The sequence below is a fragment of the Cervus elaphus genome, chromosome 15 (assembly GCF_910594005.1).
Source record: "Cervus elaphus chromosome 15, mCerEla1.1, whole genome shotgun sequence".
Taxonomy (NCBI): Eukaryota; Metazoa; Chordata; class Mammalia; order Artiodactyla; family Cervidae; genus Cervus; species Cervus elaphus.
In genome coordinates this window covers 88,345,099-88,362,554 of record NC_057829.1, presented here as the reverse complement: position 1 = coordinate 88,362,554, position 17,456 = coordinate 88,345,099, and the positions used below count along the sequence as shown (strand labels likewise).

At 44.4% G+C, this 17,456-nt stretch overlaps 1 protein-coding gene across 2 annotated transcripts in view; it reads right to left on the bottom strand.

The window, feature by feature from the left end:
* Nucleotides 1-17,456, bottom strand: part of DOCK1 (dedicator of cytokinesis 1) — a 546,606-nt gene that overhangs the window by 458,776 nt on the left and 70,374 nt on the right. The window contains exons 6-12 of one of the 2 annotated variants that reach the window (XM_043926662.1): nucleotides 14,435-14,583; nucleotides 10,848-10,983; nucleotides 9,838-9,995; nucleotides 8,377-8,458; nucleotides 7,816-7,951; nucleotides 4,031-4,103; nucleotides 848-990 (exon numbers count right to left, since the gene is read on the bottom strand). In XM_043926662.1, coding sequence (XP_043782597.1) covers nucleotides 848-990; nucleotides 4,031-4,103; nucleotides 7,816-7,951; nucleotides 8,377-8,458; nucleotides 9,838-9,995; nucleotides 10,848-10,983; nucleotides 14,435-14,583 — 877 coding nt within the window. The remainder of the gene's footprint in view (nucleotides 1-847; nucleotides 991-4,030; nucleotides 4,104-7,815; nucleotides 7,952-8,376; nucleotides 8,459-9,837; nucleotides 9,996-10,847; nucleotides 10,984-14,434; nucleotides 14,584-17,456) is intronic. The other variant, XM_043926663.1, reaches the window with a different exon arrangement.

Below are 17,456 nucleotides of genomic sequence, written 5' to 3'. Positions count from 1 at the left end.
GAGTGGGGAAGCCCCGCCAAACATCGTGGCAGTGCTCAGCTCACAACACGAGGGAGGAAAAAGCAGTGAGGACAGCGCACACGGGGAGCTAGGCTGTGTTGAATGTCCGTGTGTCTCTAAACAGCAAGGTGAAACCACAGGCAGGGGGTAGCTATTTCATTCTCTGCTGAAGTCACTCAAGTGTTCTAACAGCGGAGATGGCTGGAGACGTCTGAGGAAGACAAAGGAGTTGCTTCCAGGCCCATCAACTCTGGGCTCTTTCTGAGCGTTTAATCCTAGGATCCTAGTATTTGTATCCTAGTCAATGTTCTCTCATCCAGGACATTGGTTCTCGGCAGTGCTTACGAAGATGACCAGTGAGGAAAGCCTCACAGGCTGTATGTACATCATCAGGGACAATGAGTAAACACCATTACCCTACACCACCACCATCATCAGCGTCAGCAGCATCACCATCATCGGTATCTTTGTAAAATCATCATTGTCATCTTTGTTATCAGCATCAATATCAGCATCATCAGTATCATCATCACCATCATCAGTATCACTGTTATCAACATTACCATCATCAATATTATCAATATCATTGTCATCATCATGACCGTCATCACCAGCATCATCATCGTGATCATCACCACCATTATCACTGCCGTTACCATGATCATTGTTGTCATCATCACCATCACGGTTTTCATCCACCACCATTATTATCATCATCATCAATATCACGATTCTCACCATCATCCCCAACGTCATGATCATCATCAAACTAAAATTCAAACCACACACTATATTCCCAGGCTCATGCAAATGGACACTTAGAGGAACAAAACCATAGGATACATACCCTGGCCCTTGTGGTTGACTTCTTTGGCAGCAATGACTTTGTTTATAACAGTCTGAAGGAAGTCATTCTCCCCTGCCACCCTGGGTGAAAAACGGGATGACATGTTCAGCGGCTTGTGTCGAATGGCGTCGTCCAACGCGAGCCTGGAGGGCACGGGACGAGCAAGACCACAGGAGACAAAGGGGTACAGGGACCCATGGGTGACGGTAACAAGGGAACAGAGAGCATCATCACCAAGTGTGGGAGAGAGTCGTCATGAGTCAACGCACGACAAAGGACAGGATAGGTGACAAGAGAGACAGGGAAGAGCATCGATCAGGAAAATGCTGAACCACGCAAGAGAAGTAAAGCAAACAAAGTCGACTCCATCCCCAGGAAATAAGGGTGCACCAGAGCTACGCTCCATGCCTACCAGACAATTTACAAAAAGGGAACTGATCTGAAAGTAACACGATTGAACAGCATTTAATCCCAAGGGATGTTTATGACCATTTCTTCTATTTCAGTAATTCCTGACCATATCGCATAGGTCAAGCGGTGGGTGCTTTGAAGGGAAAAGCAAAATTAAGATAAAAAAAAAAGATCCCTCGGACCCAATTGCTTGGGAAGCTTGAGTACATACCCTGCTCCATCAGACTATGTACTCAACATAGCCTAAAATAATTAAATGTGAAAACAATGGCATAGTCTTCCGAGAACACAACAACCATGTCTGAGGAGCTAAAACTCTGACACAATTATGAATATAAATCATCAGTGTTTGGGGGACTCATGGATCAGGAGCTTTTGACAGAAGGTGTACCAGGACTGAGAAAATAAATACAAACAGGCGACATGGGCAAAGAGAAATACCATGTAGCACAGCCAAGCACAACATGCAGTGAGCAAGAAGATAAGTGTATAATGTTTAAAATGATTTCCAGAAACAAGGACAAGTGTTATTTATCCCATGAGCCCACATGACTCAAGGGAGCTAAGGGCTGTTTTCATTTACTTCCCCAAGTTAAAAAAGACAGAGAGAGAGAGAGAGAAATGTACACTATGATTCCTCCCCTAGAACTTACCCTGTGATATAATCAATCAGTTTTAATGGAGCAAAAAATGGGTTTCATTAGCATGGCATTTCCCAAAGAACTACTTTCACTGCTTATTTTGCTATTAAAATCATGCTTCTCTTTTGTTTCTAACACTGAACATATGAATCTGGATATCAGTCTTCCTTTAATGGAGCAAGAAGTCACAAACTACAATGCGAGTTGAACATGTAGTTTTTTTAAAGTGGACATTTCACTGCAAGACAGAAAAAGATGGCAGCATCCTGCCATCTCAAGGAGGTCATAACATGTCCCAGTAAAATTTAGATTAGTGAGTCTAAAACTGATAACCCCCTCACTTTTCAAACCATAACTCAAAACAAAATTTTTCTTTGACTTTTCCCATAAGACACTAATAGGGAACAGGTAATTTTAATGCAGTGGTTCATTTGGACATGAAGAAACTCTGAGGTCTAGTATCTAAACGGCATGCTAAACAGTACTGGGCTGCACTTTTTTTCTCATGGGCAACTTATTATCATTTCATACTGCTGTGCTTTATTTATTACCACGATATAAACTCAGATTCCAAGATGATGTTCCCCTTGTTTACTAAACCAACTTCCAGATTCTGTAGAACCAAGCTCCCCTCTGTAACTCTCATCACTGGCTGTGATTCCAAAGTATTAATATCACCACCCAACAGAACATTCCATGATGAGAGGAACGTTCTCCATCGGCACTGACTGATCTGGCAGCCACTAGCCACTTGTGGTCCCAAAGGCTTTAGATGGGACCACTGTGATGGAGGCAGGAAATAAGTGATTTCAGTTAATTTTCATGAATTCAAATGGTTACATGTAGCTAGTGGTTAGTGTTGCACAGAAGAATAGCTCCAAACCAATGAAGCCACAACAAACCTTTGCCTCCAGTTGTGGGGGTGAAATACACAAATGTGAACCCCAATTTAGAGCACATTGATGGTTTTCTGTTATTCTAAATTTCTGAGCCATGCCTGGGGATGCTGTCTGAACAGATCACCTGCCTGCCAAGGAACCACTCGTTTCCACCTGGAACACGTGCTTCTCCAGCCCGGGACTAAGAGCCTGGTCCGTCGTGCAAAGACAGGAAGCAAAGGGAAACCACCACCTGCCTCCTGCCCTCCCACCCCACCTCCCAGGACAGGATTCCTCCCGCCACCCACCAGCGTCACGGGCCTCCAAACTCCCTTGGTCAGCACCTGAAAACAACCCAAACTGCCTAAAATAAAATTTCTCTCAAGCCCGGAATCAAGTAGAAACCAGAAATGAGGAGAAAAGACAAGAACGCAGGGCACCATGACAGGTCACTCTAACTCGATTTATCATTTGCTCCTCTAAGGTTTCATACTGCCAGGAGGAAGCCGCCTCTTGCAATTAACCTAAACTGCTCTAATTCCTCCTCCTCTCTCCCCACCTCGTGTGAGGCGGAGAAGTGCCCTTGAAGGGACTACAGACCATTATCCAAGTGCCCTCTCTGGCTTTAATCTCCTGGGAAATAACACCAATTCTTTCAACCTTTTCCACGGGAACTGCCTTCAAATCGGAGAGTCAATTTAATGAAGCTCCCCAGAGTGCTTTCCAAGCTCGCCACGCCTCTCGACAGACTTCGGGTTAGAACTACATAAACTCTAAACACGGCAAGCACAGGCAGCGTCCACTTGAAGCAACCCAGGGACAGAAAAATTACAAGGATTCTTTCTCGCTTTACAAAAGAATTCAGTCTTATTTTGTTTGGTTTTTTATTTGGAAGACAGCAACTTATGGTGATGAATTTGAAGTACTGTATTTTGAAAATGTGAATACTTTCAGTTCATCCGTATGTAAGGAGATGTTCACGTCCAGAGAGGAACTGTAACTCTGCGTGTCCTACATGATAAGCCAAGTCTGGGATCACACGTAAAACCTTCTACTTCAAGACCATGAATTTTGACCCAGGTTTCTTATGGCTGCAAAAACGCCCTGCACTAAAAGACTAAGACGTCTCGTTATTATAAAATAATCAATTCCTATTCGTGCTGAATTTATAAACTGAATTATAAAGATAACTATTACAAACACACATTTTCCATATTCTATGGAGTTAAGCACTTGGTTTGTCCCATACTTACGGCTGAAAGGGAATGAAGTGCTGTTTGTCTTCATCATCTACTTTTCCATTTATTATATCCGTTACATCCATCACTGGAGACAAGAAAAAAAGAGATGGTTGTGCTTAAAGGTTGCCATTACAGAAAACAAACAAAAGAACTTCAGAATGTCTCCTGACCAAAAGGCATGAACTGACCAGTGGAATTTTTTTTCTATATTCAAGTTTAAAGCATTTCCACATTTGAAAGACCAATTAAGTTACCCAACCTGCCCAAATAGGGTTGGGGCTTAAAGAGCAAAGCTCCATTTAACAAATTCCTCTATTAACCACTGGCACCAATTAAGCTTCTTTTCTGCAACAGAACTTCGTGAGATGAGGAAATACTCTATTTTTCTTTACTTATTGATTTCTTTATTTTATTTTCGGCTGTGCTGGGCCGTCACTGACGCCTGCAGGCCTTCGCCAGTTGTGGCGAGCAGAGGCTGTTCTCTAGCTGCGGTGCTCCGGCTTCTCACTGCGTCGGCTCCCCTTACAGTGGAGCAGGGGCTCAGTACTTGCGGCTCATGGGCTTAGTTGCTCCGCAGCATGTGGGATCTTCCCAGACCAGGGATCAAACCTGCGTCCCCTGCACTGGCAAGCGGATTCTTAACCACTGGACCACCAGGGAAGTCCAAACTGAAATGTTCTATCACAAGCGGCATGTGAAACAGGGCAAGTGTGATGGAGGGACTGAATTTTCACTTTGATTTCATGCATTTATGCCCAAAGAGCCACCTAGGGCAGGGTGACCACTCTGGGCAGCACCGTTCTGCAGCCTCATGTCAGTCTCCTGGCCCCCGAATAAGGAGGCAGTCATAACGTGGCGACAGTTTAGCCACCTTGAGCTGGCATCTGTGGACAGTGTTTCAAGGACATTTGCCATCTAATCCTCAAACTTACCTCCTCTACAGTTGAAGAAACTAGACTCAAAGACCTAAACGAATTCGCCCACAACCTGGTGGCTAGAATATCTCCGAAGCCCCAGCTCAGACCAACACAGTGAAGAACCCCATGCACAGCCCAGGGTGCCGGACACAGGCTCTGTCTCTGCTCAGCCTCCTCACCTGACTGCAGGTAAGAGAGCAACGAGTCCCGGGTATCTGCTTGTGCACAATCCCTTCCCTAATGACATACAACCAAATACTAAACATGGGCAATTTCCATCCCTACCACTCCCCTTCCACCCAAAAACGGGGAAAGTGCTCTGCAGGGGGAGCAAAAGCATCCCATCTAATGTTAAGATGCTCCTATGCCCAAGACCACATCTTGACCGCCAGTTCCGAACCATCACACACAGCGATTGTTTGAGCCCCAGTCCAATCAGTCTTTTGGCATCTGCAGCAGCAGCTCAGACAACCAGCTCTATACGGGCCATAACGAGTGAGTCTGTACCCAGGAGGCCATCTCCCACAGCCCAGTCTGCAATAAGCCACCTTCCTCATCCACAGACCTCTCTCTGCTACCATGGGGCTTATCTCACCAGCCGACTATGAGGCCCCCCGATGGTCCAGCTTTCTCGTCAAAGCTCCCTAGTCTCTAGCCTTGGACATGTCGAGGGGCCCAGCAACTACTGGCAAGAAGGCAGCATGTGAGCAAGAAACACACCGTTGGTCTGAGCACCCGTAAATTGAAAGCTGCCTTAGTTCTGCTACTTTCTAGGACTGACAGTCCCTCTGGGGCTCCCCCAGCCCAGAACTCAGCAGAGAAGGCACTGAAGTTGCCCATCACCATGTCCTTCCCTCACTGGTCTTGCTGTGGTTGGTACTTTGAGCATTCAAAGGTTCCTGCTGTCAAAGGAAGAAGTAAAGGACTTGGGGGCGTCACCCCCAATCCGAGAGCCCAGGTATTTCTATTTTCAGGTATGAGGGTCCATCATAAGGAAGCCAAGCGTCCAGCCATACATAGTCACCATGGATGTGTGACGGAGGAGGACCTGAACAGCCCAGAAATATGACATCCCAGGATGCAGGGGCAGAAGGAGGGGGACGTCGGGATGCTGCTGATGGAGGAGGGACAGCAAAGGCAGGAAGTCGGGCAGGCATGATGAGAAGTGATGAGAAGCACGAGGCCGGGGCAAAGGGCCAGGTCAGCTCATAGCAACCCCACAGCCTGCTCACAGCAACCTGGCACTGAGCATCCAGGTGGCCAAGATGCACAGCAACTGTTTGCAGGGGCTCATCCTCTGCCAACAGTCAGAAGAGACACAAAGATCCAAGTTCAAGGACAGGCACAGGGTACTTAGGCAAGAATATGTTTTAATAGCTCCCTGGACTGTGTATATGAGTATCTAAGTGTGTATGAGAAATGTACTTAGGACTGAGATCACTGTCTTAAAATATGTACCTCTTGTGCCCAAAATGTACCATGACCACACTGCATGATGACATTTACTCCCTCCCTCTTGGAGTGGCGATACGAGCAGCAAGTTGGGAAATACATAAGCAGAATGCTCAGGTCTTTACGTAGCATCTACAGAAACACACCAGCCCACAGCTCAGGACAGCCACCTCTCTGGGCTGAACGTGGGAGGTAAGAGATCACTTGCCCGCTCCCCACCTCATCCCCACTGGGCACTTAGGCTCTGAACCTAAAACTGCTCTAAAAAATCTGTTTAAAGGGAGCCGTGCATGTGTGCTCAAGTCGCTTCAGTCCTGTCCAATTCTTTGTGACCCTACAGGCTGTAGCCTGCCAGGCTCCTCAGTCCATGAGATTCTCCAGGCAAGAATGCTTGAGTGGGTTACCGTTACCACCTCCAGGGGGTCTTCCCGACCTAGGGATTGAACCCGAGTCTCCTGGTCCCCTGCATTGCCGGTGGATTCGTTACTGCTGAGCCACTGGGGAAGCCCTTAAAAGAGGCCAAACAAAACTCAACATAGTAATGAAAGCCCTGAGCTTCCTGGTGATGCAGGTAAAGAACCCCTCCATTGCCGCTGAAACAAGAAATCCAGCGATGTATCAGAAAGGAAGGGTTTTTCTCACGTATGTATATAAACCCGAAGAATCACAAAAAGGACGAGAAATAGAAGGCTGTGCAGTGAACGGCAGCCGTCTAATCGTGAGGGAACATCGTTTCCCAAATTGTGAAAAATGAGAGTGACACAGAGAGGTCCGCCAACAAGGACGTCCCAGGGACACTTTCCTGTCCTTCCACAGAGACAGCCCATTTCTCCCTTTTCCTGCATCGTCACCAGAGGAAAAAAGCCCCTATGTGAGGAGAGCTCTGTCCTCTGCGCTTCTCCTTCTGCCTCTTCATCACTTGGACCATTCTGTGCTGCTGCTGCTGCTGCTGCTAAGTCGCTTCGGTCGTGTCCGACTCTGTGCGACCCCAAAGACAGCAGCCCACCAGGCTCCTCCGGCCCTGGGATTCTCCAGGCAAGAACACTGGAGTAGGTTGCCATTTCCTTGTCCAATTCTGTGCAGACTCATTCCTAAATCAATCCATCACCAAGTCAGAAACACCGCAACCCTCCTCGACTAGCTTCCCTCCAGGAGGAGTATGTGGGGCATGTGGGTCAGGGTCTCCGCCAGGAAGCGGGGTCCACTGTCCTATCAAAGACGGGATTTGCGCCCGAAGCTGGTGGGACAAAGACCCCAAGCCGCGTGTCGACGTGAACCCACATGGAGAAGAACAAACACATGTTTCTTCTCTCCAACAGTCAAGCTTATACATCAAGCGGCCCACGGCCCAGTATTCAACAGCAGCTCGTATTCAGAGCAGAGGTGCTGATCTCGAGAGCCTTCGGGAAGAGGAAGGAAATGGATTACCGGCCACCCCGAAAGGCCGTCGCAGGCCCGAGGTCAGCTTCCGCGTGTTGTTATCCCTCAGCTCCATGCGGCCCACGCGGACGATCTGGCACACAAAACTGATCTTCTCCCTTTTCAGGTCTTTGCTTCCCAGGTCCTGGAAATATTAATTTCCATAAATTACTGTGGAGAAGCACTACTCAAGGCAGGTTCAATTGCAACAGACAGTAGAGAGATAGATTGCCACTCTTCTCTTCCAACCAGTTTTTAGCATTTTAATAAGTGATTCACAAGACAAAGAGCAGATGAATCACAAAAGTCAATCAGCATTAAATGAATTTAAGATCCAAGTTTAAGAGACATACTCAACATCATGGAGTAGTACATCTCTGTCACGGGGACTCAAAGGGTGACTAGAGACCCAGAAGGTTTCTGGGCAGCTACGTTATTACAGGAAATTAACAAGTAGTCCCGGCATCCCAAGGACCCAGGCTCCAAGGCGGTGAGAAGTCAGACAGGGGTCATTAAAAATAGTCATTAGAATGGTGAGCAATTCAAATGAACATCTTTGGATGCACTTACAGTGAAAACAGCTCGCAAATTATGTAATCTGTCTATGTCTTTAGGCAATCCTGAACTTGACCAGCGAACCAGGTAGTTTTCACTTGGAAAAAAAAAGGAAATAAAAGCAAATTAATTTTCCAAACAGAACAGGGAACCAAATGCACATCCTCAGTGACTTTTAATTAACTTCATGGAGGTCCATTATGCAGACAACGGTATGGGTTCAGAAATAGCAACCACGTCAGATAGAGCATCTCTGCCATTGACATACATATAATTTCCATACAGCATAGTACTCAAGGTCTGCCCGTACGAAATCCCTGAGGTTTTCAGTTCGGATGTCCAGGATTATAACCCAAAAGGACCTATCTGCAAATGGCATTTCATAGTTTTTATTATATTTTTAACAATTTTTTTAAAATTAATTTACAATGCTGTGTTAGTTTCAGGTGTAAAGCACAGCGATTCAGTTATACGTATATAAATTCTTTTTTCAGATTCTCTTCCATTATAGTTTATTATAAGACACTGAATATAGTTCCCTGTGCGATACAGTAGGTCCAAGTACATGTACTTTATACAGAGTAGTGTGTATACGTTAAAAGTTTTTTTATTAAAAGCATACTTGTTCATTTGGAATGATTACAGTCTAAAATTCACCATTTATTCAAAGTAAAACTTCATGATGATTTTCAAGCCTGCCATAAGCCAAACATGACGTAAAAATATATGTTAAATCCTATGACAAGAAGAAATAAAGTCTTTATCAGAAGTGACAATGAAATTTGTTCTGTTTTCTGCCATATACTAAGTTCTTAAATTTTCAGTAATATGAGTGAAAATTCTGGAGCTTTATACACACACACACACACACACACACACACACACTTACTTCACACACAGTCCAGACCATACTTTTTACATCTGGACAAAGAGAAAATTATACCAAGGAACAAAAACAAGAACTAGGAAAGACAGAACATGAGACATGAGAAATGACAGAGACTGGATTTACAATATTTTATTCAACACATATTCACTGACAGACAGCCTTTATGCAGCAGGCACCAATCTAGACACTGTGTCCCATCCAATCACCTTGGAGAAATAATAGCAGGTCAAAGGTCCAGAAATGACATTCACAGAGAACCAGAGCTCGAAAAGGCAACATTAGGATGAGAGCAATACGGAGCGGGGAGGGGGGCCCACAAACAAAGCATCCCATAAAGACAGCACAGGAAGCAGGACTTCAGTCCTTAAGTCATGCAGTTGCCAGGTTTTGAAAACATTACAGTACTCCAACTCTACAATCAGATATCCACGTCCTTGCCGGAAAGCTGCTCCTGGCCCAGACTCCAGCTGCTTGGGGGGAAGTCTGGCCAGCTGATCGCCCCAAGGACTCCCCACGAAAGCAAGACTTTGGGGTGATTCTGAGGCCATGTTCCCAGCAGTGACGAAGGGCAGGGGCCTGTCACTGACCTGATGAACTTGGACTCCACAGGGTCATACAGAGACATGAGCACCTCGGCATCTTCTCCTATTTTACAGACCACGTTCTTGAGGTTAACAAATAAGGCCAGGGAAGGGGTGGCGGCAAACTTGGCTTGTCTGTTAATGTCTATGTTCTGCTTCTGAGACTGTCAGTGGAAACAAGAGGACAGAAAGGTGACATGAGCAACACTTATGGCTAACGCTTGCTCTGTTCATCCCCTGCAGAACAGAAAATCATGCGAAACCAGTTGCAATAACACAGCAAAGCCCTTCATGCAGCGTCTTCCTTGATGTTGTCTACACGTGCATGAGCCCAGCTGAAAAGCATATGCCTGGGGCGATGATCCCAGTACCATGAGAAGTTGTACCGAGTATTTACTTCAGATACAAAACATTTAGGGCCCCAATCAATCAATCAGAATGGAGATTACACGTGCAGTTGCTTATTCAATTTTTGATTCTCCCATCAGGTCAAACTCTCTGAGGGCATCTCCGTGTTATTCATCATTATGGCCCCAGGACCTGGGGCACCGTAGACGTTGAGCAGTTGCTGAATGAATGGATGACTCAATCAGCCGACTGTGTTCTGAGTATTGACTACATACAAGTTACCATTAATGGCCATGGGAGACGAAAAGGATCAGTAAGATGCATGTTCCCTGCCCTCATCAAGCTTAGACAGACCCCTCTCCTACTCCTATCAAAGAGGAAATGCAGAATGGGGTACTGTTGCCCATGGGTTAAGACCACAAAGTCAGTGTCATTAATATCCTGTCCCCGCTCAAGGGATGAAAAGCCTTCAGGTCATCCGCAGCATGTTTTGACGCTGGGCTCCCTTCCATCCATCACTGTCTGAAATACATGCTGAAGCTGGGCCTTTTCATGGTGTAGCTAATGTAATCCTGAGCTTCCCTGGTGATGTTTCACTAATGTTGTAAATTGTTACTGAGAAAACGTACCCTGGATGTAAATGGCATGTTACAGAGAGCTGAACTTACTTTTTCTTCTTGCAATCTTTCCTCCACTTGTTTGGAAGCTACTTCGTGAGCTCTGAAAAGACTAATTGTGCTAGTTAGTTCTGGATCCAGAATGTTCCCGTCTTCATCTCTCACCACCAAGTCCAAATCAAGGATTCTAGAACAAGAAGAATTCAGAACTTCACCAACAAACTTCAGTCCTAGCAACTGAGTAAGATGAAATCAAAAGTCAGGGTTACTCTCCCAGTATCAGGAAACATAGTTCTGAGAGGTCACTGTCATTTTAACTTAAAGTGTATGCCCTTGGAATTTAAAAAAAAAAAAAATTACTCAAATGTGACTTCCATTGCCATAGTGACTTATATTCACAGATCTAGAAAGCCCAAATGAAATGTCTGTTGCTAATTACTACATGAACAATATGGACAGTTAAGCACACACACGCTATGCACATACTGGGGGTGTGTGTGTATATAAATTTGTGGTATGTATACACGGCCACATGCACACCCATATGCCCAAATATATATACAGTTGGAGGTTGGGGAGAGGTGGGAGGGAGGAAAAGCTGAAGCAGAGAAACACTCACCACTTTCTCTGGTAGGTTCCATGGCACTACTTTGGCACTACTTTCCTTCTACCTAGAGTCAGTTCTAATCCCTTAATTAGCCTATCAGAAGATTTTCAATAAAGACGTTCTATTGTTTCAACATGGAACATATGGAAGTCATCCACAGCAATGTTAAGAAAACTTTCTGGCCAGATGGCTAAATGTAGTGGCCAACTTAATACACAGGCAGCATCTGGCTAATAAATCTGTCCATCCTATATCTGGAAATGTTTTTTGGCAATAGTCTCTCCATTTCCCATTAGGTGGTTTTTATCACGATTTTATTTAAAGAATAAACAAAGGTGACTATATAAAGTAAGAAACCAAGAGTTTTACAAATGGTGGTGTGTTCTTGTTTTCTTTTAATAAGACACGAGGATCTTAACCACAGATGCCTGTTACTTTGCCTTTGGGGTTTTTCTTTTTATTGAAAGTCTATTGTTGTTCAGTCACTAAGTTGTGTCTGACTCTTTGTAACCCCATGGACTTCAGTGCGCCAGGCTTCCCTGTCCTTCACTATCTCCCAGAGTTTGCTCAAACTCATGTCCATCGAGTTGGTGATCCCATCCAACCATCTCATCTTCCGTCACTCCCTTCTCCTCCTGCCTTCAATCTTTTCCAGCATCAGGGTCTTTTCCAACGAGTCGGCTCTTCACATCAGGTGGCCAAAGTACTGGAGCTTCAGCTTCAGCGTCAGTCCTTGCAGTAAACATTCAGGGTTGATTTCCTTTAGGATTGACCTGTTTGATCTCCTTGCAGTCCAGGGGACTCAAGAGTCTTCTCCAGAGCCACAGTTCAAAGGCAGCAACTCTTCAGTGCTCAGTCTTCTTTATGGTCCAACTCTCGGCAGCAAATTTTTTATTTTTTTAACCATAAGATGAAAGAAAACATCTTTTGAAATAAAGATAAGTTCAATTAGAGAATGTCTTTTAATAGTTACAAGTCGAAGAGTTGACAAACTGACTTTGCAAAAAAGCCTCCACTTAGACGAACTAACCCCCTGCTTCCCTGCTCTGAAGGTCACACGCCTGCACACCCTGTGTGGATGAGTCTGATAACACGTCAAGCAGGTTTAGTTTCCTAAGTCGTGCTCAACCACTGCACTATACTTGTGTACGGTGGATATGAGTTTCTTGGACAAAAATCTGTCTTGTTAAGGACTGCATTTCCTATCCAAGTAGTAAATCACGTTTGGAAATACTTCCTTTCCTAACTAGATTATTCCATGACATAATGTATTTTGGTAGCTCCCCACAGCCAAATTAAGCAGGTGGTTTCTGGACATAAGTTCAAAACATGATACTCCAACAGGAAATAAAATCAAAGCTCCAGAAGTTTAGTTTTCAAGCAGGTGGTCTTGAAATGAGTTTCACTGCAACAACATCTAATATCCTATACCCAGAAGTCTCTGGCTTTCTGGGGGGAAAAAAACAAAAACAAAAACCTTCTCCTGTAGTTAATCCAAATACTACATCTTACTGGTAATGTAGCTTTTAAAAACTTTTCACACTTGAAAGTCTGAATTACCAGAAAGCAGAATTGTTGTAATTCTGATTATACAAAATGCTTCTTTCCTTTTTCCAGGACTTCCCTGGGCTGAATGGCTCGGGGCGAAGCTGTCCTATTTTCTGAGCTTTATATTCTAACACATAAAATGAGGGGGTTGGACTGAACCACTAGTTCCCCAATCTGCTGGCCATCACGGTCCAAGTCTATTTTTACAGACAGGGATTTCCAGTCAGCATTCCAGACGTGAGAATTCAGGATCTTAAGAAGTGGGTCCCAGCATTTTGAAAGTTTTCCAAGTGACTCTGATATAGACCAGCATCTGGGGATCGTGTGACCACATACTTTTTAAGGCTTCTTGCAGCTCTGGCATTATATGAACAAGTAGTCATCCAGTAGAAAAGGGCGTAGCCTCCTTCTGGTTACAGAACCTGGAAGGCCTGAGATGGCTGTGCAGCAGAAGAGCGTGCCAACACTGGAACACGCACCTCGATGGGTGAGTAAGCACACCACTGCTAAGGGTACTCAAGCAGAGCTGGGCGGTGCCCTGCGATAAGAGGGAACTTTTGCATGAGACCTACTCCGGTAGAACACTTATATGATCTTTATATCAGAAGTACAAATTTAGGGGGCTGGATTTTTTTTTTCCCCAAAAGGTCTCACAAAACTACTAAGCCAAAGCACTGGTGCAGAAAACCTCTTACACATGGAGAAAAATCATCTTCCCGATAAAACATACTCAGCTGTTCAGACAGCAGTGATGTCCTCAGAGTGATATGGTAAGATGCCAGTGACCTGGACACAGCATAAACATGTCTGCCACCTCAAACGGGAGGCTCCTTGTAAACTCAGCTTGCGTCTCCTCCAAGGTCTTCTTTTGGAGTTCTACCTGATTTTATTACCAGTTTTCATTCGAATCCACTGGGGAGTGAGACCATTCTGCTTTTATGTCTTGGCCACACATCACCTGATCCTGAAAGTCTTGTGAAAAGACATGGTGAGGAGCAAATTCAACCGCACACAGGATGGCAGAGAAAAGAAAAAAAAAGACTTGCTGGCTTTATTTTTGTTTGCCAAATCCGGTGTCCCTACACTGGTGACAAGTTCTACGGTGCCCTTTGAGGTCTCCTCCAACTTTCAGAACATAGGATTCCACAGAAAGAAGGCTGATGCCTGTTACTACACAAAGGGCCCTCACGTCTGGACTCAGGGTCGAATGCTGTCAGCAGAAAGGAAAATTTCCTGTTGCGGGAATCACTGTGATGGGGACAGGTTACCCCATCTTCTTGAAGAGAGTATGTTTCAACAATGACTCAGAAAACTCCGGATGCAATAGAAAACACCTCATCCTTTTAAGAAAGAAAACTGTGCCATCATATTGATGTTAGAAATTTTGTTTGTCATAAGATAGGATTTTAGTCCCCTAAAGGCTTACGGTGATGCCATTATATTGGTTAATGTAAGCATGAAATCATCTTTTGAACAAACAAACCTGTTTCCATAATCAATTTTGGCAGTGACCTTCTTCTTCAATTCCTTGAGCTCATCCTGGGGCAGAGTTCCAGAAAGAATCTGCGACCGCCACTCGATAAGGTCGTAGATCATGTGTCGAACGCTCCGGAACATCTCCCTGTTATCTTGCTAGACGAGGGGGGAAAACCAACTGTTAAGTTCTTGATTTAAAAGAGCATTGTGGTTGTTGTTTATGTCGGATTAATGGTGTTTTTAGCATGGAACTGAACACATTAGATGGAATTTGGTTCCCATGACACATGAAAAGATTACAAGGTATAAAAACAATGGACAATCTTCCATATTCAGACCAGCGTTCCAGAGTATGTAGCCCTGCATCCAAAGTGGACCAGGGCAGGATCTGCACTTGGAGCCCCAAAACCAGCCCGTGAGCTTCCAGTGTCTGGACCAGGAATGGGCAACCCTTGAAGCTCCCCAAGGAAGTGCCCAGCCTACAGGTCTTGCTTAAGGAATCTTCAGAATGCCATTCGCCCCGATGATTCTCAGCACTGAGAAACTCAACCCTGAGCCCTGGCTGTCAGCTGACTACACGAGGACCTGGCCCTAGGCTGTGGTGCATTCTGAACGTGCAGAGAGGCTTCTGCAAGAGGCAATATCGGGATCTACAAGCTCTTGGTGCATTTACACCAAAAGGGAAACACACATGAGATTCAAACTTCACACCTACTTCTCACTTCCTACATATTTCGAGGGATTTAATGGTACAAAGAAAAGCAAGTTTTCCAACAGCATGAGAACAATTCATCAAGAAAATGAAGGATTAACCAAAGGAAAACGAACCCAGTGGTTCTTTCCAAGAACAGAAATCTAGGTGAAATCCAACTATTTAGACTTCTAAATAGTTTTAGATATATAAATCTAAATTTATAAAACTAAATCTATAAATAGATTTAGATTTATCTAAATCTGACATTTAGATAAAATTCTAAATGTCAGGGTGCCAAAAAAAATGTAAATGTGGTCACTGCTACCTTTTAAAATAATGTCTTCTCTGCATAGCTGAACTTCACACCTCCACTCTTTATAGCATTTGACCTTCTTTCTAGGAATTTCTAAGATCCCCTTCACTCATTCAGCCTATCACACCCTAACAGATTATTTTCCATCCTATGAGTTCTCCGTGTTAGTATCATCCTAATCTTAAATTCTTATTTATTTATTATTTATTGGCCATGCCATGTGGCTTGTAACATCTTAGTTCCTGACCAGGGATTGAACCTGGGCCCTAGCAGTGAACGCACCAAATCCTAATTACTGAACCACCAAGGAAATCCAGTAATCTTGACTTCTTAAATGAAAACTAAATAATCAAAATTAATGGTTTATTCTAAACTTATGTTTGTTTCCCTCATCAATTCTCCTTGTCTATTTTCATAAAGCATTATCAAATAACTAAAATCCTTAATAATTTCCTAAACTTGTCTATTGCCACAGAGCAGAGGGAAACAGAACATATAAAAATATTATAAGCAACAAAAACACATGTGCATATGTATAATAAGCATATTTCTTTGGCTTTGCACAAACCTAACAGTGTAAACCCCCAAGAGGCAAGGGTAGACTTTTTTTTAAAAAAAGGAAACCAGGTGATGGTTAGGAGTGTCTGTTAAGGAGCTGTATGACTAAAACCGTGTCCACCAACATATTAGTCAGCATCAACTCCTGTTTGTTTTGCCATATTTTTGTCTAAAAATTGCTAACATGAAATATCGACTCCAAAATTGCTCAGATTTACACAAAATATTCACGGTTAACTTTACGCCTCTAGGTTTTTGAGAACATTTGATGAACAATTACTGTAACTGCTTATTACTGTGTATTTATAGGAAACCACTGTATAATCAAAAGCAATGAGGCTGCCCAGAGAGCAGCTGTGGGACTGAGAAGTCTTCTATGTTCCCCAGAAACTGACACACGACCTTCCCTCCAGCGTCCAAGCTTTGCGCTGACAACAGATGAGGAATCAACACCCTTAAGAGGAATACAGACCTAACAAAAGGTAATCTTCTGCAAATATGAATTTATATGCAAAGAAAATGCCCCGGGGGGATATGAAATGGAAGGTGTCAGGGCCCCAACCCTGTCACATTAATAAGGCTTCTTTCACAATCCGGAACTGGGTGTCTCGCATGAAGCCAAAATGGAAACCATCTCCCTCATTCTAAACAGACACGCTGAGACCTCGAAGACCATGTCACTTTCTTCAAATGGTAAGAGGCATTATCTACAGGCAAACAATGGCTGATAGCAGCCATCACCCTCTACTGCATCCATGAAGATGCACCTGCGACAGTTTAAAGGCAGATTTTCATTTTCACGATTGACATATAAACTTGGAACTCCAGCTCTAGTGGACTCAGTCGGTGTTCCAAAGTCTAAAAGCAGCCCAGTTCCCTTTTCAGTACAAGCAGAGGTGAAACCCACGGCCCCTTCCTCGACAGCCACGTCACTGCAATCAGCATGACTGCATGTGACACAGAGCTGGTGGGAGGGTCGCGGTCCCCGAGGGTGGCCAGGCTACGGGGGGCAAGGCTGCCGAGCAAGACTCGCTCCCACACGTTCTGCTTCTGAGGGTCCCAGAAGAAGGAAAACTAAACCTTTGACTCAGCAGGGTTCAAAAAAGACCATTCTCTATTGCTAAGCTCTGATTCAAAATCCCATCTTCAAACCTAGAGTCTATTATACAGAGTGAATTAAGTCAGAAAGACAAATATCATATATTAACGCATGCATATGGAATCTAGGGGCTTCCCAGGTTGGTGCTAGTGGTTAAAGAACCCGTCTGCCGACTCTGGAGACTTAAGATACGTGGGATCGATCCCTGGGTTGGGAAGATCCCCAGAAGGAGGGCACAGCAACCCACTCTAGTAACCTTGCCTGGAGAATCCCATGGACAGAGGAGCCTGGCAGGCTACAGTCCATAGGGTCACATAGACTCAGACACTGAAGCAATAGCATGCATGGAATCTAGAAAGATGGTA